The sequence below is a fragment of the Cervus elaphus genome, chromosome 14 (genome assembly GCF_910594005.1).
Source record: "Cervus elaphus chromosome 14, mCerEla1.1, whole genome shotgun sequence".
Taxonomy (NCBI): domain Eukaryota; kingdom Metazoa; phylum Chordata; class Mammalia; order Artiodactyla; family Cervidae; genus Cervus; species Cervus elaphus.
The window spans coordinates 28,671,113-28,698,029 of NC_057828.1; the positions used below are offsets into that span (position 1 = coordinate 28,671,113).

Genomic DNA, 26,917 nt, shown 5'->3' on the forward strand with positions numbered 1-26,917 from the left:
ATCTGGGATTCATGTTAATACAAACACAGTTAAAAGTATGCCAGTAACTTCAAGAAAAGAATAACGGAAGCAGAGGTCAGAGAGGAGGGAGGCTGGAAGACACTATGCTGCTGGCTTTGAAGGTGGAGGGAAAAAAGAGTATGCAAGTAACCAAAACTGAATCTGAACAACCAAAACAATGTTACAATGTAAATGCATCAAGACCTGGGTACTTCATTCACAGCCAGGCCCAGAGTCTCCTTTACTGTGACCCTGTACACAATTCTAAGAGCAATAATAATGATGGACACTTGATTGACCACCTACCATGTATTGAGCCTTTCATTAAAAGTCTTACTCTTGTTATCACACTGGATTCTCATAGTCTTCATAGTCCCACAATCATCTCCCCCACTTTATAAATAAGGACACAGAGACTGATAGAAGCTAAGTGACTTGCCCTGAGTCAAACTAATTAAGTAGGAGACTCAGGATGTGAACTCAGCCAGTCGGACGGTAATTCACACTGTAATCAATAGCCCACAGCACCCTATGACCATCCTGGTGATCCCATCTTCAGGCTGGTGGCAGGTTAGGAAAAGAGCTCCAGGGATGGAGGAAGCTGCAGTGACAGGTACACTGACACGTGATGGATTGATGGGTTAGTAGGGAGACAGGATAGGGAAGGGGATAAAAAAGTTCACAAGAAAGGCTTCCCCAGCTCAGCTGTGCAGATCTGGTCACTTCAGGGGTCAGACAGCCTAATATTTCAAAGTCCCCAAGAGCGTCATGATCTCACAGCACAGTGCAATCATTTTCATTCTGCCATCAAGAAAAATCAAATTGTGTGCTCCAGAAGACAAAAAAAAAAAAAAAAAAAATGAAGGGGGTGATGTATTAATGAGGTGGGTAGATTCCCTTGGGATAGTGCATCTATGTTGAACACCCTTTGACAATTTGCATAAACAGCTCTTGAATAAGATGATACACAATTCAAGTAAGAGTTAAAGAAACTCTAATATCCAGGTGTATCTGGATTCATTTTTCACAAATCCTTACCTTTTATTTTAACACACTGCTTAACTTAACCCAGTTTCTATCAAGTCTTGAGACAAAAAGTCCTTTAGGCCACTCTGCGTCTCTCAGAATCATGCCTTTGGTGCCTTTAGCTAAGATACCATTTAAAGGTCTCACAAACTAATTGCATCAGATAATTGAAAGAAACATGTATTTATTGAAAATAGAGATGTAAAGACTTCTCTTTATGGAGGGAAAAATGGTATTAGGTGGCTTTCTTGTCACAGGCAGCTGTCACCTGGACTTTCAGGGTCCCCCTCCATCACAGCACAGGCTGGCAGAGGAAAAGGAAACAGGTTTTAAGCATGAGACTCATTTCCAATCAGAAGTGAGTCACGGCCTCCTGTTCATAACCTTAACTCTTTGCCCCTTAAAGTGAGATTTTGTTTTATGCCTAGTCACATCATATTCCCTAAGCTCCAGAAAAACTGCTTTCAAAGTCCCCAAATGAAGCTTAGAAATATGATGTTTTGAAAGACATTTAAACCAAATTTGAAAAGATTTGAAGACAGGCATTTTAAATAGATACAATGGTAACATGATATCTTTAGTAACTAGTCCTCTAGTTCTGGTTATCAGAGCAGGGAGAAACCTCCAGGAACCAGAAAAGCCTGCATTCACTGGCAGCTGGTGCTCATCTCACCTGCCAGTGACGGTTCCCAGTGGTGACAGAGGGGATGACCTTCTTCCTCTAGGCTAGGGTTGCCAGATTTCACAAATGAAAATACAGGACACTGAGTTATTGCTGAAGTTCAGATAAACAAAAATTACAAAGAGTAACTGTTGTCTATAAGTAAGGGCCACACAATATTTAGGACATGTTCATATTAAACAATTATTTGTTGTTTATCTGAAATTCAGATTTAACTGGCTTTTGGTACTTTATCTGACATCTCTATCAGTGGGCTCTGATCCCCTAGGAGATTTAGGATGGGTGGGAAGTAGGGGTGAGTGGGGGTTCCACTTACCAGCCCAGGAGAACAGCACCACTGATGGCCCAGGCTGGCAACCTCATTTCTCCAAGCACCAGGCTCCCCTCCCTTTCATCTCTTCTCCCTTTCCCTTCAAGGAGGCTCCATGGCTCCAGCCAACCCACTCTAATTCATGGTCTTCCTTAGGAGATACCGCTGATCACTGCCCTCCACCCCCAACACACCTCCTATCTTAACCTCATCCTACACTGAGGTGCATGCGTAGAGATGGTGCTTGTAAGAACTTGCTGGTTTCTACGTTCTATTCTGTTTTGATTTGTTTCCCAAGAAAAACTACAGATGGGTTTTGGAGGGGTTCCTGATTAGAGATTTCCTTTCATTTTTTCCTCTCCCCATATTTCTCTATTTTTTCTTCCCTCTCCTGCCCACTGTATTCAGATGCCAAGAAGTAAATCGGTATGTGTTTCCTTCAGTCATAATTTCAAGACCTGAATTAGAGTGAAAGCTGAGCCAGCAGGCCCAACTTGCCTAGGAAGTTTTTAAAACTCTGCAATCACAGACACTGGCTTGATTCTGGCAATGGATTCTCTGACTCCCGCCCACCCACCCACCCCCTGCCACTACATCATACTACTGATTAGTGGTCTCTAAGTGAACCACACTCAAAAATAAACACATATATTTAACCAAAACGAGAAGGAAAGATCTCTTGGTTTCAGGCTTCCGAGTGTGTGTGCTTGCAGCAAAACATTTACAGCCAAGCCATAAAACGCATGGACATAGGAAGAAACATTGACACAACAATAAAATGAGGGGTGAGATTAACGATGCCATAATACAATCTGTTTTCGTTTGGTGTAGAGAAAATTAATTTTTGAAGACATTTCATTTAACTTTGCAATATTTTGCAGTTTAACCTTTGACGCTTGAAACTTTCTCTTTCATCCCCTTTAAGCCTAAGGACAGGGGAAGCCAGTTTTATGTCTGGCTGTTTTAAGTACTGCTTCATGGCTGATGACCAGGCTTGCTGCCTCTGCTCGGGACAGAGGCAAGCAATGTGTACTCAGGGAACAAAAGTTATTGCTGATCGTAATTTCTCAGCTCTTCACCTCCTATGGAAACCTCCACTCGAATAAGCCAAAATTCAACTTCCACAAGGATAAGATGTGTTACCTTCCAGAGCAAGGCACCGGGGTGGGCTGGACGACCAGATAAGGTTGTGCAAGCATTCAAGATACTCTGAGCCCTCGAGTTTGAATCCAGGGAAGCAGTGATAGGAGATGACAGTTCCCACTGGGAAGGCGGTCTGGGACTCGGAGATGTTCACATAGCCGTTAGGAGAGGCAAGTGGTCTCAGGCAGCCTGTGACGTGGGGAAGACAAGGGGAAGTATCTTTATGAGGTTACCTTCGCACATCTGAAAGACAAAGCGCTATACGCCTTGGGATTCCCCCGCCATACATGCGGCACGGCCTCTGAGGACTGCGCACCTTGGTCTTCTCCAGCCCTGGCTGCTCATTAGAATCACCTGAGAAAATTTTTAAAAACACCAATTGCTGGCTCTGTGTCCGAGGCTGATGCACAGCCTGGGCACTCCTATCTTTTTTTAAAGCTCCCCAAGTAACCTTCCAGTGCCATCAGGGCTGAGAACAACTAATGTGCCACAGAAACAACACACATTCCAACCGCTTTAGAGGGTGGTGGCTTGAGAATGTGTGGGTGGCAGTCTCCCAGTCATGTCTGACTCTCTGCGGCCCCATGGACTGAGCCCGCCAAGCTCCTCTGTCCATGGAATGCTCCAGGCCAGAACACTGGAGTGGTTTGCCATTCCCTTTTCCAGGGGATCTTCCTGACCTGGGCATCAAACCTGGGTCTCCTGCATTGCAGGCAGATTGTTTACCATTTAAGCCACCGATGTTGGGATGCAAACTGGATTCCAGGGAAACAGCTGATTGAATAGACACCTACCTGACACCGTGCAATGAAAATTCTGAGAAATCCAGCTGTGTTTTAGGTGAACTAGGGAAGTAGCATGTAGGGCAGTGGTTCTCAAACTTGAGAGTTACCCAGAGAGAGGGCCGGTATGGGACAGACTGCCGGGCCCCACCCCCAGAGCTGCTGGTCCGCCGGGTCCGTGCGGAGCTCAAGGATGGGCACTGCTAAAGGTTTTCAGGTGCTGCTGCTGTGGCTGCTGCTGGGGGCACCGGGCTTTGTGCAGACCTGCTACGGCAAGTCTGTGCACAGAATTCTGTGTGCCGTCTGAGTGCGCAGGAGACCCGGATGCCTCCTTCTGTAACTCAGTAGCTGCCTTTTTGTCCTGAAGCCTGTGCAGCCCAGTGGAACATTCTCCGTGGTACAGCACCCCTCTTGGTGTGGCATCCGCTGTGATCATGGAGTTTCTTATTGGCTTCAGCAGTTTCACTGGAGGGAATAATGACTCTGCAGAGCTGGGGCTCTTCCCAGAGAGAACTAATTGTGTGTGAAGTAAATAACGGATAATGGGAATATCTACTCTCCCTTCCAATCACCAAGTACAAATTATATTGTGCACGCACAGCAGTGAGTGATGGAATTCCTCTCCTAAGCTGACTTTGTGGCGTATTACACGCGACAGACAGCTCTGTGTTGAGTGAACTTCTCGGGTCAGTGCCCCAGAATGTGGCATCCGTATCAGGGCAGGACCAGAGTGAACGAGGGGGTACAGAATGCAGGCGGTATTCACTCTGAGGCTGTGCCAGTGTCGACCTGCCCCACTGCAGCCTGCTGTCCCAGAGCCCCGAAGACCCCCCAGGCCCCAAAGATCCCTGCCCGGAACCTGCCACACTCAGGATGGACCAGATCAGAAACACGTGGTGTTAGGCCATTCTTTCTGACAGTCCTAGCAGGCTTAAATTATTTTTTTTTTAATTTTTTAAAAAATTAGTTTTTGGCTGACCACACAGCATGTGAGATCTTTGTTCCCCAACCAGGGATCAAAACTGCACCCCCTATATTGGAAGTGCAGAGTCTTAACCACTGAAGTTCCGAATAATTTTTTTTTTTTTTTGAGCTGAAAACTGACAGTGTTTATGGCAAAAGAGAAATGGGGGGAGGAAAGTTGGCAATCAGGAATAAACAGGATCAATAACTGAGGGGAAAAAAAAGATCAGCAAATCAACACAAACAGGGAAGGTGTTAGCTCCTGAGCAGGGTTCAAATGAGTGGGCACAGGGTGCCCATTCCCCCTCCTGGGGAGGAGTGCAGTTCTAAGCTACCCACGTGGGTAACTGCATTCCCCTAAGTAAAACAAGTGACTCTGACCCACAGGGAGAAGGAAGCATCACCTAAAACACAAAGTTCCTGGGTGGGGGGGTGGCGGGAAATGGCCTTGAGACAGTCCCCCATCCAACCCCAAAAGGAGATGGAAGGGGGGGGGTTGTAACATGTGCAGCTAATCAGAGAAGGAAAGCTATGCTACTCTTGGTTTCTGACAGCCTGTCCTAAAAGTACAGCAGAAAACTGGCTTCGACTCAATAGGTGAATGTGATTTCTATTTGCACTTTGAGATAATAGAGAGAAGCCTCCTCAGGCTTTAACTCCTGGATCTATAGGTGCAAATAAAAATTACAGGATGAAATGTCACTCGAAGGGCCAATTATATTCCCCCCAGGGACTCTAGAGGCGTCAGACTCTCTACAGCAACCCTGCTGTGTCTGTGAGGATGGGAGGCGAGGTGCAGGGGCTGGAAGGGGGATCAGGGCCCAGACCAGGGGCACCTCTTCTGTGGGGACCAAGGCCTCTGAGGAGGGATGAAGGTGGTCACAGGCTGTACTGCTCTCGGAAGAAGTACACCTCTCAAGATTAGCAGCCAGCTCGTTTGTTGTTGTAAAAAAAAAAAAAAAAAAAAAAAAAAAAACCATCAAACTGTGTTAAGGACTGAGATGTAGTAAGGGGTGGTGGAGGGTGAGGGGTCCCAGACAGAGCAAGAAAAAGCCTGCACTTGAACTCCTGATGATGACACTCCAAGATGTCTATCACCATAGGGCATTTAAAAAACAAAATCATTGGGGAAAAAAGAACTCCTACAGAAGCATCCTGTATTTACGTGACATAAAAGGAAATGCAAAGCGTGGGAGAACCAAAAGAAAAGTGGAAAATATAAAAGCAAGAAGGGGTTGGAGTCTGAAATAATTATCTTGGTTTGGATATCGCCACAGGACCGGAACGAAGCAGTGGTTAATAAAGTTCATTTGGATAAACAGCCCCACCTAAAAGACGGCTGCTGATTCTAAGGAGTGTCTCTGACAGTAACGCATAACAGCTCAACACAGGAAGTTTCGGGGGGACATGCAGGAAGGTGAGAACCTGGACTGTCTTAGTCCTCCTAATCTTGAAGCCTTTGTTTCTGCAAGGAGCCGTGGCTCTTAAGCTCTAGCATGGGGAAATGATTTATTTCCAACTATGGGGCGTGCAAAGCAATATCAGAGTCTGCCAGGGGTGATTTCCTAGCAGAAAGTTGACATCCGCCTCAACTTTAACATGCCAGTGCTTTTGGTGCAAATAAGGCTGCTCGCCCTCTCCCTTGGATGATGAATTATGCATGGGCTTCTTGGTCCTTTGGTCCAAGTCACATGTCAAAAAATAAAAATCAGAATTAATGTGAACTGGAGGGCTTATTTTCACAAACAGGGCCCTCTGTGTCAGCCCAGGCAAATTTAAAAAATGCAAGAGGATAAATATTCACCGTCTGGTTTGGATGAAATTTGAATTTGATTATTTTTCTGCTCCTCATGCATTATAAAAAAGGATAACATTATTAAGAGAAAATGGCCTCTGTAAGATTGGCTTTAAATATATTCGTACCACAACCGAAATCAGTATAAATGCTCTGTTATTTCCATTAAATATACAATAGTTCATCATTGTGTTCACAACCCAGTTACAAAGCTCCTAATTCTGCAACTACTTTTGGTTTCTTAGAATAAAGGAGACAGCCAGCATTCTAAAGAATAAAGTATTTTCCATTTAAACTTTTAAACTTTAAACCTGGGTATAGGGAGCTAGAGAGAATCACAGGGATCGATGTGAAGATTCCAAAAACAGAGCTTTGGTGATCAGAGTGCAGAACGGCTGAACCATGGTGTGTGCATGACTCTTTCCCTTTGTCACTTGCAGGCTTCCCAGGTTCAGTGGTCAAGAATCCACCTGCCAATGCAGGAGACGTGGGTTCAACCCTTGGGTTGGGAAGATCCCCTGCAGGAGGGCATGGCAACCCACTCCAGTATTCTTGCCTGGGAAATCCCATGGACAGAGGAGCCTGGAGGCTACAGTCCATGGGGTCGCAAAGACTCGGACACGACTGAGTGACTAAACAACAACTGCCATCTTATTAGGGAAATGTGAACTCGATCTGCAGGCGAGTCTCAAAGCAGAGCTGAGAACCACAGCCTCCATCTGCCCCTACCTTGACAGATGGGCAGATTGTCCCACGTTCCGTCATCACGACATAATGAAACCACATTGTATAGGTCGGGGTACCGGATCTTGAATCCTTCATGACAAGTGATGATTAGCTTATCTCCGTGTCTGTAGGTCTTGTTATGAATCTCAGCATCTTCAATTTGCGGGATGCGGCAATCTGCAATTGTGCAAAAAGGATACATTATTTTTGGAATTCAAAAGCCATTGTGGTTCACAGCTTCACAAGAAAGCTCTTATTTTCAGACTTGGTCTCGCCCTACACGGCAATCTGATAAACGGTTCCTTATTTATCACTAAGGCTCAGGTCCCAAGGAGAAGCTGCAGAATCTTCACAGAGAAACAGGAAGAGGAGTTGTGGGTGCAGAGGTCCAAGCCCAAAAGGAGCTGGTTTTCTGCCTTCGACACTTCCCACCCTACAGCTGAGCTTACAGATGATTCTGAAAACGAGTGAAGAAAGGCCAGCGCTGGGGGTTCACCTGAACTGTCCGGCAGGTTGCCCACTTGGTGGCGTCTCTGGACAGTACACAGCACCAAACAGCCTGGCTGGCTGGTCTCACCCAGTTCTGCTGCCTCTGCCTGGGGGGCCAGGGCCAGGGCCTGATAAGGAAATACGCTTTGCAGAACAGCAGGGGGCTGAGCTGTGGCTGTATTGGCTGTTAGCATTTCCCATCCACCTTATCTGTTTTTAAAAAGATAATATTGAATAAATAGAGCAGCACCTACTACTGCCACTATCACAAGGGTTCAGAGGAAGCAGCTACTGTCTCCTACAAACAGTCAGAGCAGAAGCTAATCATCACTGGTCATGAAGGATTCAAGACCTGGTACCTCGACCAGGAAAAGGAAATGGCAACCCACTCCAGTATTCTTGCCTGGAGAATCCCATAGATAGAGGACCCTGGCGGGCTATAGTCCCTGGGGTCTCAGAGAGTCAGACATGGCTGAAGCGACTTAGCACAGACACAGCACACCCCGACCTATACAACGTTGTTTCGTTATGTTGGGAAGATGGAATGTGAGACAATCTGCCCATCCATCAAGCTAGGGGCAGATGGAGGCTGTGGTTCTCAGCTCTGCTTTGACTTCTGCTCCGGGAGGGGAAGAGCCATGGCAGGAGTCAGGGGAAGGGCAGTGGGGGGATCAGCAGCCCGTGCAACAGAACGGGCAACAAAAGATACAATAGAACTAGGGACTTCCCTGGTGGTCCAGTGGTTAAACATCCACCTTCCAGGGCAGGGGATGTGGGTTCGATCCCTGGTCAGGGAACTAAGATCCCACATACCGCAGGGCAACTGAGCCCATGTGCTGCAACTAGAGAGAAGCCAGTATGCCTCAATGAAAGACCCTGTGTAATGCAACGAAGACCTGATGCAGCCAAATAAATAAAAATAAATGAACAAATAAAACAAATCGATGGGTAATCATCTGCTTCTAACTCTGTCTACCTCCAGTTTACCTTGTGGGATGGACACTCACTCTGTGCTGGCAAGTTGCAATCCTGCTCCTTCTGGCCCCTCACTCTAAACACCACCCAACTAATTCCATGTGGATTTTGTTGTTGATGATGATGTGATTTGTCATTTGTTTTTTACTGGAGTATAGTTGATTAACGATACTGTTGCAGGTGTATAGCAAAGTGAATCAGTTATACATATATGTGCATCCTTTTTCAGATTCTTTTCCCATTTAGGTTACTACAGAATATTAAGCAGAGTGCCATTCAGTGTCTCCTTGGTGGTTTTCTATTTTAAATAGAGCAGTGTGTATATGTCAACTCCATCAGGTGTAAGTCATTCAGGTTACCACGTGTCTATCTCCATCTCCTATTTAAAGTCTCTGATTTTACATGCATATATGTTTATAAGCATGAGCTATTTATCTCTACTTTTAGAATCAGGTAGATGAGTTACAGTCCCATTTTTTTGTTTCTTAATTTTCTGAAACAAGGCAAAATTTAAACACAGCATTTTGAGGATCATACAAACTTCCTCCAGAAATTTTTCTATGGATTTCTCAGCCATTCCCCAAAGCCTACTGAATCCAGAATAATTTGGAATAGTATTCATAAGAAACCTGAGCTTCAAGCCGCTCTAAGCTTTGAACTGTCAGCTCTCAGGCAACAAGTCCTGGGAACTGGGATGCAGGGATTGGCTGAAGGAGGGCTCTGGGGACTGGGAGCTTGGGGGGCTTTGAAAAGAGCATGTCATGGGGGCTATGATGTGGTTTTGGGGCTGGGTCTATTGAGAGCACTCTGACAACAACGGACTCCAGAAAACAGAACATCAGTGACAGGAAAGCCTCGGGCAGAAAAGGGTCTCCCAGGCAGAGGAGGGACCTGGCAGCCGGGAAGGCAGGGGTGGTGGCCGTTCAGCATCCCGCATGGGTCATCAGAACCCAGTGCTCGTGAGCCCAGCTCTGCCGTGACCTCAGCCCTCATTCCCACCGTGAGCTTGAGAGCAGGGACGATGCCGCTACTTCCTGCGACGTTCCTTCCGTGCTTCCACACCTCTGTTCACACCTGGGGAGGAAGGGCTGAGAGGAGCCATGGGGACCTGAGAAGCGGATTCTTTCCAGGCTCCGGCAGTTAAGCCTCCCTCTGATGATGAGGAGACCCATTATCAGCTCTTCCCTTTGCCTCTGGATTCAATAGAGGGAGTCTTGGCTGGAGAACTGGGTTCTGGTTTCAATTTTACCTCTCATTTTTGCATGGAAAGAGTTTTTCAGGCTATGGAAAGAGGTTTTCTAACTGTTCATGTTTTCCTACAAGAATAGCTGAATTCCTCCCAAATTAATCCCAGAATAATCATGACTGGTGCATTTGTGTGTGCTCAGTCGCTTCAGCGGTGTCCGACTCTTTGCGACCCCATGGACTGTAGCCCACTAGGCTCCTGTGTCCATGGGATTCTCCAGGCAAGAATACTGGAGCGGGTTGCCAGGCCCTCCTCAAGGGGATCTTCCTGACGCAGGTATCAAACCCATGTCTCCTGCACCTCCTGCATTGCAGGCAGATTCTTTACCGCTGAGCCACCCGGGGAAGCCCAATCATGACTGGAGACGCAGGTAACTGACAGTTCTGCACACTACTGCAGCCTTCTTCTTAATGGAAAATGTGAATTACATTTTTTTCAATATCGCTTTGCAGAAATTATTCACAGCAAATAAAAACACATTTATCAAGGCATCCGTCTGTAAAATCTGGGCTGTAAATAGATCCTGTGGTAGTAATTTATATGACTAAACAACTATTTTCATGATTGATTTAAAACTTATTCAAGAATTAACTGTATACTCAGGAGGTGGTCAGCTAGCAGCAGTAAACTCAATGGATGGGAACGGCCATGTGGCTGCAGTAACAGAAGGACATTGGCTGACCAGAAGTGGAAGCACCAAACCTTGTTTCTGAAGGTGGCTATGCTGCATAGTAGTCTGTAGTATAGAATGCTTTGAACTTCTAATTAGAACATCTTGTTTCCATAGGCAGGAGCTGGGGACTAGAGGTTCAAAGGGGATTCACTGCCTTTCATATGCCAGTAATTTACGTACTTGACTCAAAGAAGAACCAGCACACGGAGTGATGCAGGACCAATTTACTACATGAGGTGATCCCCGTATTCACTGGGGAGTCAGTGGAAGTTTGGAGTTTAAACTCCACCATGGTAGAGAGACCAGGAGCAGCTGTGCTCTACATGTAAAGACAAAATTCAAATAGATCAGCTCTAGCAAAGCCTAAACTAAACCGTGAAAGGAGAAACTTCTGTCCAGAGCCTTTCTAATTTTTTTTTTTAGTCCAGAATAGCCGGCACCTGGTCCTCCCACTGAAGGAGGGTGATGTAGAAAGAAAAAAGCATCTGGAAAAAGTCCCAACCCATCAGTGGTAGCAGTCAACAACTCTAGTCCTTATTTTTATGGAAAGAAACATACCAGGATCTTTAGTCTCTGAAAAGAAACACACATCTTCATCAATTCTAAAGTTTTCAATAGAAATAAAACAATTTCCTATAGCACAAATGCATTCAGCCAACACAAAGAATTTGTAAAAGCAACTGCAAAAATATTATCAAAGACTGTGAAAAGAAGGTCTATCAATAACTGATTCTATTGAGTAGAATCAGGTCAAAAGTCAAGATTTTTGTCTACAGGTAGACAATGGGCACTTTGGAAATATAACTTGAGGGGTATCAAAAGCTTCCATGCCTGAGATCCTTTTTCACAAACCTACAACTATCATTATTTTTGTGTCCTGCTTCTAACAATGAGGATTTAATATAATAAATAAATAAAAGAGTGGACAGAAGACCCTAAGGCAGTCCTACACACATATACCCACGTACAAATCAATTGATCCAATTAGTTGCAGACAGCAAAGTCCTAAAGGATGGAGCAGTAAAGAGAAAGGAATTTCAAAGAATATGTGCCATATTTTAAGATTTATTTTTCTTTAAAATATTGGTTGGGGCTTCCCAAGTGGTGCTATTGGTAAAGAACCCACCTGCCAATGAAGGAGATGTAAGAGACATGGGTTCAACCCCTGAATTGAGAAAATGCCCGGGAGGATGGCATGACACCATTCTAGTATTCTTGCCTGGAGAATCCCATGGACAGAGGCACCTGGTGGGCTACAGTCCATAGGGTCACAGAGATTCCAACATGACTGAAGCAACTCATCAAAATGTATGTTATATGTGAAAACAAATTTGATTCCTTTAAAATGACAAATTTCTGCATCAATATGCCTGCCAAAGTGTTCACAGAAGCATGAATACATAATATACACTGAGAGATTCACAATTCCTATTAGCATATTAAAGGCTCTGAAAGCCTTGCTGTAAAGAATTCTACTGAATCTAGTTGAAACCAGCATCTGTAAAGCTTATTATTCATCCATCAGTTCATTCATTCATTGAGTTACTGAGCATTTACTCTGGTCCTGGTACATCCTAGGTGTTGAGGATAGAGAAAAAGTCAAGAATTTTACTCTATGGCATTTGTATGGCAGGAGACTGCTAACAGGCAAATTATCAAGTAAGTGAGCTCGAAAATAACAGGCAATGATCACTGCTATGATGAACACATAACAAGGTATAGGATAGGGGCTGACTCAGGGGCTCCTTTAATTTGGGAAGACAGGAAAGGCGCCTCTGAGGAAATGACATTTATTAAGCTGAGATCTAATGACAAGTAGAATCTAATCATGTGTGGATTGGGGAGAGGAGTTTTTCAGGCGGAGGGAACTGCCACTACACAGGCCAGGAGAGAGTTCAGTGTCCTTAAAAACACAAAGGAAGATCAGAGTGCCTGGAATGTAGTAAGCGAGAGTAAGATGGAAAGGTCAGATCATGCAGGGCCTTGTAGATAAGGACAGGGCATTTGTTTTTACTTCAGTGTGGTGGGAACTCCTGGACTTCTAAAGCATGGGCCATGACAAGCTCTGTATCTTGTGGGTACGTGCAATAAGGGGCTGGCCTTGCCCAAAGGGGGTTCTGGCCTTTGCCCTCAGCTCCTAGGAAGTAACCACTAAGTCCTTGGAATGTGCAATCTGAGATGAGTATCTTTTTAAACTGGAGCTTAAAGATTGAGGGCAGGAGAAAAAGGGGATGACAGAGGATGAGATGGTTGGATGGCATCATCGACTCAAAGGACATGAATTTGAGCAAACTCCAGGAGACAGTGGACAGAGGAGCCTGGTGCGCTGCAGTCCACGGGGTTGCAAAGAGTCGGATACCACTGAGCGACTGAACAACAATGTGATTTAGGCCAGGGAACACTGGCCCACGCAGTTACCAGCTTTACCTTTGAAAGAACTGGAGATGCACAAACGGCCAACCATGTCTACTTGGCCAGGCTCCAATTAAGATGCTGGACACCAAGCCTCAGTGAGCTTCTCCGGGTGTCAATACTCAACGTGTACCGACACGCACTGGTGCTGGGGAACAGGCACTGCGTGAACAGTTCGCTGGGAGAACGACTGAAAGCTCATGGCTGGTGCCCCCTGGACCCTGTGTGCCTCTCTCCTTAGACAGTGTTAATCTGGGTCCTTCCACTGTCACACATCATAATCGTATCATCGGTCCTTCTGGTGAATTACTGAACCTGAAGATGGACTTGGGGACTTCTAAACTTGTGACTGGATTCAGAGTGATAGTCTTGGGGACCCTTGAACTTGCAGTTCGTTTCAGAGGCAATGGTGGTTTGGGGGGAGTCCCCAAACCTTGTACCGCAACACCCTTTTTACTTACTATCTACTAACACCCCTCAGAATCACAGCTGTGCGTCAGTGATGTTCCACATCTCTACTATTCTACAGAACTCCTGTTCCATGCAACAGTGCTTAGAGAACACTGGTCTGACCACCATCATTTACTTGGAATAGAATCAACTGCAGCTAATGATGTCATCATAAACTAGCAACATGAGAAAAGTGGAGGCAAAAGTTGGTGTTATTCAGAAAGGAGAGGACTGGAAACAGTGGGTTCTTCATAGAAAAGGGGCATCACCATGGGGGTGATTTTGCTTTGGGAGCAGGGCTAGCTCAGGCTGTTTCTTTCTTCTTCGTAGGATACTGACTCTTACAAAAACAGAAGACACACTAGGACAGGGGACTCAAGGCCATGTGGCTCTCAGCTGAATGTTAAAGTGGAATTATCATGAGGCCATCCTTAGAACCACTGAGAAGCAGGCATACGGAAGAGAACTGCATGGAGCAATGCTTTCATAAATAAGCATGTTTCTTGTACTTAGTGTTTTCCTTTGACCTGTAGATTGGTATATTTTATTTATTTGTGGTGGAAAAAGGCAATTAGTATCTGTTATTTAAATTATTTATATTTAACACTTGGATAGCAATTCTTTCTACAGAAAGAATTCTTAGATGTCCACTCTGAAGGACTCAGACCATTATACATGTCTTTTAAGTATATAGAAAATTTACAAACATTGACCATACTTGGGCCATAAAGAAAGGACACATTTCAAAAGACAGACTATAGAGTATGTTTTCTGGTCACAGTGAAATAGAATTGAATACAGCCATCCCTCAGTACCCATGGGGTACTGATTCCAAGTAAGACCTTCTCCCCCACCCGATGGACACCAAAATCCACAGATGCCCACGTCTCTTATACAATATGGTGAAGCATCTGTATACAACCTACACACATCCTCCTGTATACTTCAAATCATCCCTAGACTAATACAATGTAAATTACATGTAAATAGTTGCAAATAATAATATAATAATATAAAAAAGTAAGCCACGTAATGCAAGAAGATATTTTTAGCACATACAACCAATGTAGGGCTTGTATTCAGTACATATAAAAAACTCAGTATATATAAAAGTCAATGAGAAAAAGACAACTCAGTAGATAAATGGGCAAGTGAATTGAATAGGCACTTCATAAGAGAGGATAACAAGGTGTTCAATAAATATACAAAAAGGTGTTTAACTTCCTACTCACCAGGGAAACCACAAGCTATCACTAAATAACCACCAGTGTCTAAAATACTGTTAATGCAAGTGTTGGCAAAGGAGTAACTGGGACTCTCACACTCTGTCATGGGAGTGTAAATTGGCACAACCACTTTGGATAATGGCAGTACCTATTAACGTTAAAATACAGGTATATCCTATAATCCGGCATGTCCAATCTTAGGAGTATATCCAACAGAACATGGATATAAATATATTCACCAAGAGGTGTGTTCAAGAATGTTCACAGCAGCCCTATTTGTAACAGACCCAATTGAAAAAACATTACATTTTCATTAACATCAGAGTGTTCAAATATTGCCTATTCATATAATAGAACATGATGTAGCAATGCCAATGAACAAACTATAGCCACATGCCATAATATGCATGGGGGCTTCCCAGCTGGTCCAGTGTCTAAACCTCCAAGCTGCTAAAGCAGGGGGCCCAGGATCGATCCCTAGTCAGGGGACTATATTCCACAAGGTGCAACTAAGATTCTGCATGCTGCAGCAAAGATCAAAGATCCCATGTGAGACAGCTAAGACCCGGCACAGCCAAATAAGTAAATAAATATTTTTTAAAAATAATACATGCATGACTTTTACAAACATAAAGTAGAAGTCCAACATAAAATTATTCTTACTTTATAATTCCACGTATATAAACTCAAAACTAAGACAAAAGTAAGTAAAGCTTAAAATAGTACCATGTTTAGGAATGCATCAGTTCAGTTCAGTCGCTCAGTCGTGTCTGACTCTTTGCGACCCCATGAACCTCAGCACGCCAGGCCTCCCTTTCCATCACCAACTCCTGGAGTCCACCCAAACCCATGTCCATTGTGTCGGTGATGCAATCCAACCATCTCATCCTCTGTCATCCCCTTCTCCTCCTGCCCTTAATCTCTCCCAGCATCAGGGTCTTTTCCAATGAGTCAGCTCTCTGCATCAGGTGGCCGAAGTACTGGAATTTCACCTTCAATATCAGTCCCTCCAATGAACACCCAGGACTGATCTCCTTTAGGATGGACTGGTTGGGTCTCCTTGCAGTCCAAGGGACTCTCAAGAGTCTTCTCCAACACCACAGTTCAAAAGCACCAATTCTTCTGCGCTCAGCTTTCTTTATAGTCCAACTCTCACATTTATGACTACTGGAAAAACCATAGCCTTGATTAGACGGACCTTTGTTGGCAAAGTAATGTTTCTGCTTTTTAATATGCTGTCTAGCTTGGTCATAACTTTCCTTCCAAGGAGCAAGCATCTTTTAATTTCATGGCTGCAATCACCATCTGCAGTGATTTTGGAGCCCAGAAAAATAAAGTGAACCACTCTTTCCACTGTTTCCCCATCTATTTGCCATGAAGTAATGGGACTGGATGCCATGATCTTAGTTTTCTGAATGTTGAGCTTTAAGCCAACTTTTCACTTTTCTTCTTTCACTTTCATCAAGAGGCTCTTTAGTTCTTCACTTTCTGCCATAAGGGTGGTGTCATCTGCATATCTGAGGTTATTGATATACTTCCAGATAAAGTGATAACCATGGGAAATGATCACCATGATTCAGGAAAGGGGTTATCTCAGAGAGGGAGAGGGAGGCAGGGACTGGAAGGGGGCTTCTTGGATACCAGTGATGCTCTATAACTTCACCTGGATAGTCATGACAAGAGTGTTTGATTTGTGATAACTCACTGAACTGTTTGGTTCTATATGAATCTCTCTATATATGTTGTATTTTATGCATTTTAAAAGGTTAAAGAAACAACAACAAAATTAATCCAGAAAGAGGAGTAAGGGAATTCACTGTAAAGGTACTGATCTTTCCCAGCTACACTAGCAGCTTCTGGGCCTGACAGATAATGCTTACCAGAATTTTGGGAAATGAATGACTAAACATCTTGGGGTGGCATTTAAATTTCCAAAAGCATAAAACTTTAATTATTTTCTCGAAACTATTTTCTTTTAAAAAAACCTTTGAGGTCTCTTTCCACCTTCCAGAGGTAGCCTTTATTTTCAACAATGAAATGATAGAAGCACTTGGTTGCCAGAGCTGAGCTCACAAGAAAAATAAAAGAATGTCATTCAAATACCAGTCTCATGGGCTGAGGACTTATGGAAATTCTAGCATACATCTTGATATTCTACTTGCGGAGTGCCTATGGCAAATATCTCAAGGTGTGCTCTGAGACCTGCCAGCATGAGGATCTCCTGGAGGTGCCTGCTAAATTCAGATTCCTAATGCATAAAAATCTCTAAGAGGAGGCCTGGTGATGTGCATTTCTAACACGCCCTTTGGGCAATTCCCATGAAGTCAAAGTTGAGAACCACTGCTTCATGGATACACAAGGTGATTGACTAGCAGAGGCTGGTCTCACATTTAACAAGTCCCCACCCATCCTTAGCAGCGATGTCAGACAAATGTAGTAAGGAACAGAATCCTATCTGAGCAGCTGGAAGACAGCTCTGCACCCAAGGCCTCTCCCTCTGCAGTCAGGTATGGGGTTCTGAAGAGATCTGCATCATAACAGGACTCTCAAGATGCAGACTGGGGAGCCATGGTCATTCCCAAACCACTCAAGAACCACATGAGGGGAAATAAACTTGGTCTGGGATGGGTTTGGAAGGACACCCGTGGGGGTTGCCCTGCATTTTTCACAGGCAGCCAGCCTAATTCTGGGTAGTATCTGCTGCAGACTTGTGAAAAACTGGCTTTCTAGGGAATCTTGGTGATTGACTTGGCGTTTGAGGCTGTTAACAATCATTTTGTGACCTTTACACACGATCTGACAAGGCTGTGTACACATATGGATGTTCTGCATTTGCCAAGTAATTCTGTGGCTTAAAGCAAGTTCCTACTCCCACGGCCCCTGTAAGAGGGCAAACTGCAGCACTTGCACAACACGGGAGATGACGGCAGGCAGCTGGTGAAGTCTGCTAGGATTCGGGTTTTCCCTCTGCACTTCCAGGGGGCTCAGCCGTGCAGGCTTGTCTGTGGCGGTCCAGCCGTCATCTTGCAACAGTGAAAACTGATCATTTCTGTCATTTATCTTTGCTGCATGTGCCCCCATCTGACTTGACCTTACTTCCTCTGGATGTTTTTTTTCCTTTCAAGTCATGACCACATTTAAGTAAAAAAAAAAAAAATCTTTTAAAGAACAAAAACTGAAATTCACACTGAAGCCACAAAGGAGGGAGGATAGGGAAGCAGTGACTTCTTTTACCAGAAGCATAAATAAGAAATGACAGTGGTCCTGGAGACAGTGAGAGGCAGCCCTCTGCTCCTTCCCATCTTAGAAGACGGAAAATGAGAAGAGATTATCTTAGGGGAAGACATGCAAATACTTGCCCTTGTGGGCACTGCCTGCTGTTTCTGATAACCCATGTCCAAGGCAGCAAAAAAGAAATTTTGGATGATAGAAAATGTATGTGAGAAGAAAAGGATCCTAAATAAAACATTTTGAAAGCATCCATCTGTTTGGGGGAAGTTTCTGGAGCTGGGAGACAACTTATCTTAATATAGGAGTAACTGTAAAAAAAGAAGTATGACTATCTTACTTTTGAAAAATGCCTGCACCCTACAGTTTCACTGAATAAAGGAGTTATCTGCCATCTTTACTGCCAGCTTTAGCTCATGAGTCAAGTTGAATTTTTTAATCAAAAATTTATAAGGTAATAATACTACTTAAACTCACACTGCACCTTTTACCCAGGAAACTCAAAGAACCTTCTTAACATCAAATTATTAATCTCATAGCAATCCTGGTCAGATCTATGGGAGTCAAATACTTTAGCAAGTACTTAAAAATAATGTTTGCTTAGTGAATTCATTTATTCCCCCCTCCCCGATTGCACTCTGCAAGGAGCTGGGGCAGAGAAAGGTTCAGCAGGGGGACACAGCAGGTGGGGGCGGGGACAGCGCCCTTGTACCCTCTGTGACCTTCAGCCACAAGCAGACAATGAAGGTGATTGAGACAAAGAAGGGGCAGGTGGCAGTGGTAACTGAAATCACCCTGGGAGCTTTTAACCATGTTTGAGCTCCCATTGCCCAGAACCACCAAAATAGAATCTCTTGGAGAAAGTTCCAGACACTGTTATTTCTAAAAGTTCCCCAGGTGATGCTGACATGCAGCCTGGGTTGCACACCTCCGGGATGGTGGAAAGAGCACTGAACTGGGAGTCAGGATGCAGGTTCTAGTCCTGGTTTATTTGCCATGTGACTTGTGTAAGTCGCTTAAACTCTATGGGCTTTAGTTTCTTTTCTTTTTTAATAACTTTTTTTGGGGGGTGGGGGGAGAGGGTGGGGAGCTACACAACTTGAGGGATCTTAGTCCCCTAACTAGGAATTGAACCTGGGCCCACAGCAGTGAAAGCACCAAGTCCTAACCACTGGACTGCCAGGGGATTCTCAGTTTTAGTCTCCTTGTTTATAAAAGCACAGCCCCATGGCCAAGGGGTGAGGGAAGATAGGCAGGAAGCAGCCACAGGAAAACCAGCGCACTGGGGCCTGCCTTGCCCGCCTCATGCAGGAGAACCACCTGCTTGGACTGGCCAGTAATACATGGTACAATCTGCGGTGCGAGCTGGTCATCACATGCCCACGTGTCATCTGTACCCTCCTCTCCCTCTAGATGGAGGGACCTTGCCCTCCAGAAGCACTGAGAGGCCGGATGAGGTTGCTCTAAGGGTTGTTGGGTAAAGCTCTCAGGTACCACTGGGGACCCAGGGCTGCAGGTCCAACCAGACCATCCTGCCAGGGGCTTCGCTGGTCCTTCTCAGAGTGAGGAAAGCCATCCCAAGGGGGACTCTCCTTACAGGGGCAGCGGTTCACGGGCTACACTAACATGTGCTTTAAGTGGTGCTTTTGTCTCCTGTTTTGCTCCAGCCACTCACAGAGCGGGGATGTCCTGAGAAGGCTGCCTGCTCAGAGAGCTGGTTCTCAAACAAGCGGCAGTTGATGGACCTCAGCTCTCAGCATCACGGTCCCAGGGTCGTTCAGAAGAGCCACGGTGGCTTCAGGCTGATCTGGAATGTGCTCTGGAAGACTCTCACTTGAACAGGCCATCTGCCTGCGAGAACCCAGATCCTTTTTATTCGCTTCATACAGGTATATCTGAAATTTACCAATGTGACCATTAACTATTCACAGAGCTGCTCAAGGGAGAAGATGAGGAGAAAAGAGAAAGGTCTTTTCTACCTCAAAGAGGAGAGGTCTGAGAAGAAGTCCTCAATTATGAAGACCCCCTGCAAAGAAATGTTTGTCTCCTGGTATAGCTGCTACCTCCCCAGGCACATGCTTGGGAGGAGGAAACTCAAAGGAGACAAGAAAAAGGTGTGTTTCTGCACAAGGAGTATGCAATCTACCTCCAAGGATGCTCCACGGACACCCTGAATCCACTCAGAAGCTCAACTTCTGGGTCTGGCTTTAAACAATGTCCCAGACACTCTCCCAGGAAAGAGAATTAGAGGGAGGAGGGATTTCGGTGCCATGGGACATCTAGGTAATGGTCTCTCACCCTACCCAGGAATTGCACACAATTATTTAGTTAGCTCTCTTGGGAAGTTAGTTCAGTTCAGTTCAGTCGCTCAGTCATGTCCAACTCTCTGAGACCCCATGGACTTTGGTCATAGCTTTTCTTCCAAGGAGCAAGCGTCTTTTAATTTCATGGCTGCAATTACCATCTGCAGTGATTTTAGAGCCCAAGATAATAAAGTCTGTCATTGTTTCCCCATCTATTTGTCATGGAGTGTGGGACCAGATGCCATGATCTTAGTTTCTTGAATGTTGAGTTTTAAGCCAGCTTTTTCACTCTCCTCTTTCACTTCCATCAAGAGGCCCTTTAGTTCCTCTTCACTTTCTGCCATAAGCATGGTATCATCTGCATATCTGAGATTATTGATATTTCTCCCAGCAATCTTGATTCCAGCTTGTGCTGCATCCAGCCCAGCATTTCTCATGATGTATTCTGCATATAAGTTAAATAAGCAGGGTGACAACATACAGCCTTGATGTACTTCTTTCCCTATTTGAAATCAGCCTGTTGTTCCATGTCCAGTTCTAATTGTTGCTTCCTGACCTGCATACAGGCTTCTCAAGAGGCAGGTCAGGTGGTCTAGTATTCCCATCTCTTTAAGAATTTTCCAGAGTTTGTTGTGATCCACACAGTCAAAGGATTTAGCATAGTCAATGAAACAGAAGTAGATGTTCTTCTGGAACTCTCTTGCTTTTTCTATGATCCAACAGATGTTGGCAATTTGACCTCTGGTTCCTCTGCCTTTTCTAAAGCCAGCTTGAACATTTGGAAGTTCTCAGTTCATGTACTGTCAAAGCCTCACTTGGAGAAATTTGAGCATTACTTTGCCAGCATGTGAGATGAGTGCAATTGTGTGGTAGTTTGAAAATTCTTTGGCATTACCTTTCTCTGGGATTGGAATGAAAACTGACCTTTTCCAGTCCTGTGGCCACTGCTGAGTTTTCCAAATTTGCTGGCATACTGAGTGCAGCACTTTCACAGCATCATCTTTTAGGATTTGAAATAGCTCAGCTGGAATTCCATCCTCCACTAGCTTTGTTTGTGGTGATGCTTCCTAAGCCCACTTGACTTTGCACTTCAGGATGTCTGGCTCTAGGTTAGCGATCACACTATCATGGTTAAGTTAGTTAGTTAGTTCTTTAGTCAGTTCTCCAGGGAACGAGATGCCACATGCTGCAACGAAGGATTCCACATGCCACAACAAAGACTGAAGATCCTGCATGCTGGAACTAAGACCCAGCATAGCTGAAAACAAAACAAAAAAACTTCTGTCCAGTTAGCATAACCTGTGCCACAAGAATTGAGATGTATCGTGTATTCCAGCTGGGCCAAGGGGTAGTCAAGTAATGATACGTTTCCATTAATACTGATAATAAATAGGTTTGGGCAACACATAGACTGATTCTTCTCTGCTCCTCCCATGTGATATTTATACATAATACAAATGGATCTGAACTCATTTTATTTTGGTTTCTTTAGGATGTTTATTTTTATTTATTCTTTTAAAAATATATATTTATTTGGTGGTGCTGGGTCTTCATTGTAGCATGCATGATCTTTAGTTGCAACATGTGAGATATAGCTCTCTGACCAGGGATCAAACCTGGACCCCCCTGTGTTGGGAGTGCTGAGTCTTAGCCACTGGACCACCAGGAAGGTCCCAGGATGTTTATTTTTTAATAAACTACTTCTTCACAATGTCCAAAAAACCACAGTCTGAATTGCCACAATACTGACCCCACCTCTTTTAAAGCTTTCAGGACAGGACAGCATGTTTCTATGTCCTGATTTGACACATTTTTGAATAAGTGTCAAGTGAATTTATGAAAAGTCAATCTGATTTTACCTACACTTTTTCTTCTGAAATGTGGGAAAGAAATGTATTAGCAGGAAAAGTGTCCCATAGTAGATGAGCTAAGTGATTTTGGAAAGGAAGAGGCCCAGATGATGGCTGTCCTCCTGGCCTTTAGTACCTGTACTTCCTACGTCAGCAGCCCTGTGCCTACAGCGAGTATTTTCAGTGGTTTCCCAACCCCACGGTCCCCTCTCCACCATATTGGTCACCTCCCCTGATCCCTGGACCATAAGCATCTTCACCCCTACTCAGGGATATGAAGGCTCTGGTCTTACATTGGACAAGCAGAAATATCTCTTAGGCTGGAGGCTTTGGATTCCAGGAAATTAATTCATTGCCTACATTATCAGTTCTGTGAGTCCAAATGTCTACAAGTGAGTTTGCTTGGAATAAACCACTTAGACTGGAGTAAAGCGAGAGAAGGGAGATGACTAGTACATGTGGCTGGGGGAAGTGGAGCATAAAAGAGGGAATCTGAGTGAATGCACAAGAAAATATTTGCCTTATTACCACCTTGCTTCTGTAGAGCACTTTACTGCTATAAAGCATTTCAATGCATTTGAACTTATTTTTCAAAATCTGTGTCTCAGGCAGAACTGGCCGACAGCTGAGAAGATTGGAAGGAGTCCAGGTAACAGTGATAAGACCTGGGATAGAACAGATGTGTCCCTAAATGGCCATTTAAGTCTGGGAAGACTCTTGGCTTCTCTGAGACTCAGTTTCCCTACTGATTGAACCCAAACTAAATTAGAATGAGGGCTTGAATTATCTGATTTTTATGAGTCCCTTCAACTCTGAATGTTGATGATACCATTTAGTGTAACAATGTGTTTTTGCATAGCTGATTATAATAGGAATTTTGTGATGCCAAGAAGTTAGATATAACCTTGTAGAAGAAAAAGTGCTGGCTTAGAGCTAATTACAAATCTGCAGCTTACTCACCAGCTATGTGACTTTGACAAAGTGAGTAAACTTCTCTGAGCCTCAGTTTCCTAAACAGAAAATAAGGACACTGAGACTTGCCTTGTAGGGTGACTGCACATGTTAAATGAGATAGTGAATCTGAACGTACTTCCAAACTCTAATGACCTATAAAAATGTGATAATGTATTACTGTTATCACTATTACCAGCACACACACAAAAATCCATTAGCTCTCTAAGAATTACCTGACAAGGGAAAACAAATGAATTAAGCAGCCGTTACTATTCACCTAGCATAAATCCTAATCAGAGAGGAAAGGCCATTTACACACCAGGGGGGAAAAAGTTTGGCTCCTTCCCTCCTCTCTGACATCCATGGAACAGACTTCTATTCACCCCTCGCCCCTCTGTAAGCCTCATACAGAAGGCTTAGGACATTAACAATGAGGATTCTCTCCATGGCAAGGGCAAAGAAAGCAATCTCCTTACACAGATCTTTCAAAGACCAACAAAAATCAACATTTATATTAAAAATAATTATACCATCATACTTAAAAAGGAAACACCCATTCTTCCAAACTTTGTAATATGTTGATTAGAGTGCAACATCAGCTAGCAATGAGAAGTCCTGGACTGTACTTTGGAAACATCTGATCATATTCTGAGATGCTGAAGATCCAATACTTTGGCCACCTGATGTGTAGAACTGATTTCTTAGAAAAGACTCTGATGGTGGGAAAGATTGAAGGCAGGAGAAAGGGATGACAGAGGATGAGATGGTTGGATAGCATCACCGACTCGATGGACACGAGTTTGAGCAAGCTACGGGAGTTGGTGATAGACAGGGAAGCCTGGTGTGCTGCAGTCCATGTGGTCACAAAGAGTCGAACATGCCTGAGCAACTGAACTGAACAGAACTGAATAAAAGAGCTGACTCTTCTCTGCCATCCCCATGTACACAGCCCCTCTCCTATGTTCGGGGCTAAGTGTTCAGGGTTATGCATGCTGACCTATATGATAGAAGTCTTTACTCCAAGGTGATTTTTCACTCCCTCTCTTGGAATTACTATGTATTATATTGCTATGTACAAGGTTGGAAAGAAGCTCATCTAAAAAGGGATATAAATTTTTTTTCCAGGATGACCAAGTAACAGAGGGTCTTCAACTTTGGGCAATATTCAGAAAGTCTATTGGTTTTCTTTGTTCTCTGATGTTTTTGAGTCTTTCTGGGTTTTTTTTTTTTCTTGTTTTTTTTTTTTTTTTTTTTTTAAATTTTTTTCCAGTGGGTTTTGTCATACATTGATATGAATCAGCCATGGATTTACATGTATTCCCAATCCCGATCCCCCCTCCCACCTCCCTCTCCACCCGATTCTGGGTTTTAAGTACTGGGTATCTTAGGCCATAGGTTTTAGCAGGAAAGTTTTTACATATAAACTAAATAATTTTTTAGAATTGAAGTATAGTTGATTTATAATGTAGTGTTAATTTCAGGTATACAGCAAAGGGATTGCTACACATGTACATTCTTTTTCAGATTCTTTTCCATTATAGGCTATTATCAGATATTGACTATAACTTCCCATGCTATATGGTAGATCTTTATTGTTTATTTTATATATTAAATCAACTTTTTAAAATAAGCTTTTAATTAATACAATGTTAAAGAAACCACAACTTGCCTGGACTGTATTTAAGGGGAAAAATAAATTTACTTTTAACATTTTTAATTCTTCATAGTAATTTTGGTTTTTAAAAAAAAATCTTGAAAATAAAAGCAAAGATAGCAAGTAAACACTTTAAGACTAAGACACTACCATACCCATCCTTCATAATTTCCATAAGGAGGAGCATAATAGATGCTTGATCAGTGTTTGTCAAATTAAATTATTTTAAAAGTTTCATAAAGAAGATATACACTAAATCAGAATAAGAGTTTACAAAACATTATTATAAAAGCTCCATTTGAAAATAAAATCAATAATCATGTTAAGAGAAAGTGAAACCCACTTCTAATGAACTTGATGAAATACAAGTTCTATGCCTCATGGAAATGTGGAGCTAGAATTAACTCTTGATTCATGCCTATTCCTACTTCAACGTTGCTGATCATCAGAGATATAATAAGCCACAGTTTGGCATTTCAATTAGTTAAACTCAATGCATTCTTTTAAATTCTAAAAGTATCTTCACAGAGTAAAAACAAACAAGCAAAAATACACATTCACGCACACACACATATATATATATGAAATTGTTTCAACCAAAAGACTTGGGGATAACTGCTAGAAGTAAATGAATATCTTGTCATGATCAATAAATTTAGGGATAACTACTGGAGATAAATATCTACCTTATCAATTTATCATTGCTTGCCACAGTCCTTTCTTTCCTTAAATGAATCATGTCTAACGCAGGACTGATAAGGAGTAATTGATTTAATCCTCTGAGTAACATGTATCTTCTGTATCATTATATACAGTTTGGGCTCAATATATTTACTGCATCTTTTATTGAGTAACATGGAAATGGGTGCTGAGTTGGCAGTTCGATAATAAATGGCCCTCATGTTATCTGAGTTGCTCTTCTGCATTGACAAAAATGGCGATAAATTGGCTTGTAATTGAGACATAGAAGGAAGACGATTACTCCTGATGCTGAGATGCATTTATCCCCTGACCCAGCCCTTCCTGAGCACGCATGCTCCTCCATCAGCCTGCTGGACCAGCCCTGAAACAGAGAGCAGCCCAGGGAACTGGTCCCTCCGGCACAGCCTCAGTACCCCCGCGGCCAGGAGCTGACCACGGGAGCAGCTTCCATGAGGTAGGGGTGGGGGTGGAAGGAACCACTTTACCTTCCTGCACACAGACGGGTTTGTCACTCGGGATCCAGCCTAGGGTTCCGTTTACATGCTTCATACACAGTCTCTTTGTAGAGCCCTTCAGTTTGAATCCGTCTTGGCAGTGAAAACGGGTGACAGAGCTTTCAAAGAAAACCCCTCCGCTGGGCGTCCTGAAGCCATTCTCGGGGACGCCGGGGTCTGCGCACACCTGAAGGTCATCGAACCCTACATGCACAGAGAGAAGAAAAGATTCCTCTGAATACACTCTCTGGATTCCGAGGGTCTTCTAGGATAAAGAGCAGATACTGTCGTCTTTCCAATGCTGTGAGTCACCAAACTCCACCAACAGAAAAGCCAAGAACATAAACATTCTAGCGCACATTACAGGCTGCTTTTTGCTCTTTGCTTAGAAAAGCGCTCATCAGTGATTCCAGTTCCACCGTCAAGTTAGCCCTTCAAGAAAATTCTAGAAGTAGGGAGATGAGGAAAAGTAAATCACAAAAAGCACTCAAAGTGGCAAAAGTCACAAATGAAGTATAAAATGCAGAAAGGAGCTGAGGAGGTAGAGGTGGTCAGGGAAGGGGGAGATGGAATCTGAGCCCAGCATTGAAGGACTGGTGAGACTTCAAGGACGGAACCACCTTCGTGGAGGGAGGCACAGGGGAACGGCACGCGTGATGGCCCAACTGGGAGACCTCTGCAGGTGACACCTGCGGGGCAGCAGGTGGCCGACAACGATACAGGCTGTGCAGAAGAGGCAGGCTGGGGACGCCCACCCTCCCTTGCCTGCTGCCCTCACCCCCATCCGCCAGTCCTGGACCACGTTCCTCATCCTCTGGGAGGCCTTCCTTATCC

At 43.9% G+C, this 26,917-nt stretch overlaps 1 protein-coding gene across 3 annotated transcripts in view; it reads right to left on the minus strand.

The window, feature by feature from the left end:
* Nucleotides 1-26,917, minus strand: part of SUSD4 (sushi domain containing 4) — a 130,883-nt gene that overhangs the window by 29,974 nt on the left and 73,992 nt on the right. For 2 of the 3 annotated variants that reach the window (XM_043924060.1, XM_043924059.1), the window contains exons 3-5: nt 26,075-26,287; nt 7,431-7,604; nt 3,162-3,350 (exon numbers count right to left, since the gene is read on the minus strand). In XM_043924060.1, coding sequence (XP_043779995.1) covers nt 3,162-3,350; nt 7,431-7,604; nt 26,075-26,287 — 576 coding nt within the window. The remainder of the gene's footprint in view (nt 1-3,161; nt 3,351-7,430; nt 7,605-26,074; nt 26,288-26,917) is intronic. The other variant, XM_043924061.1, reaches the window with a different exon arrangement.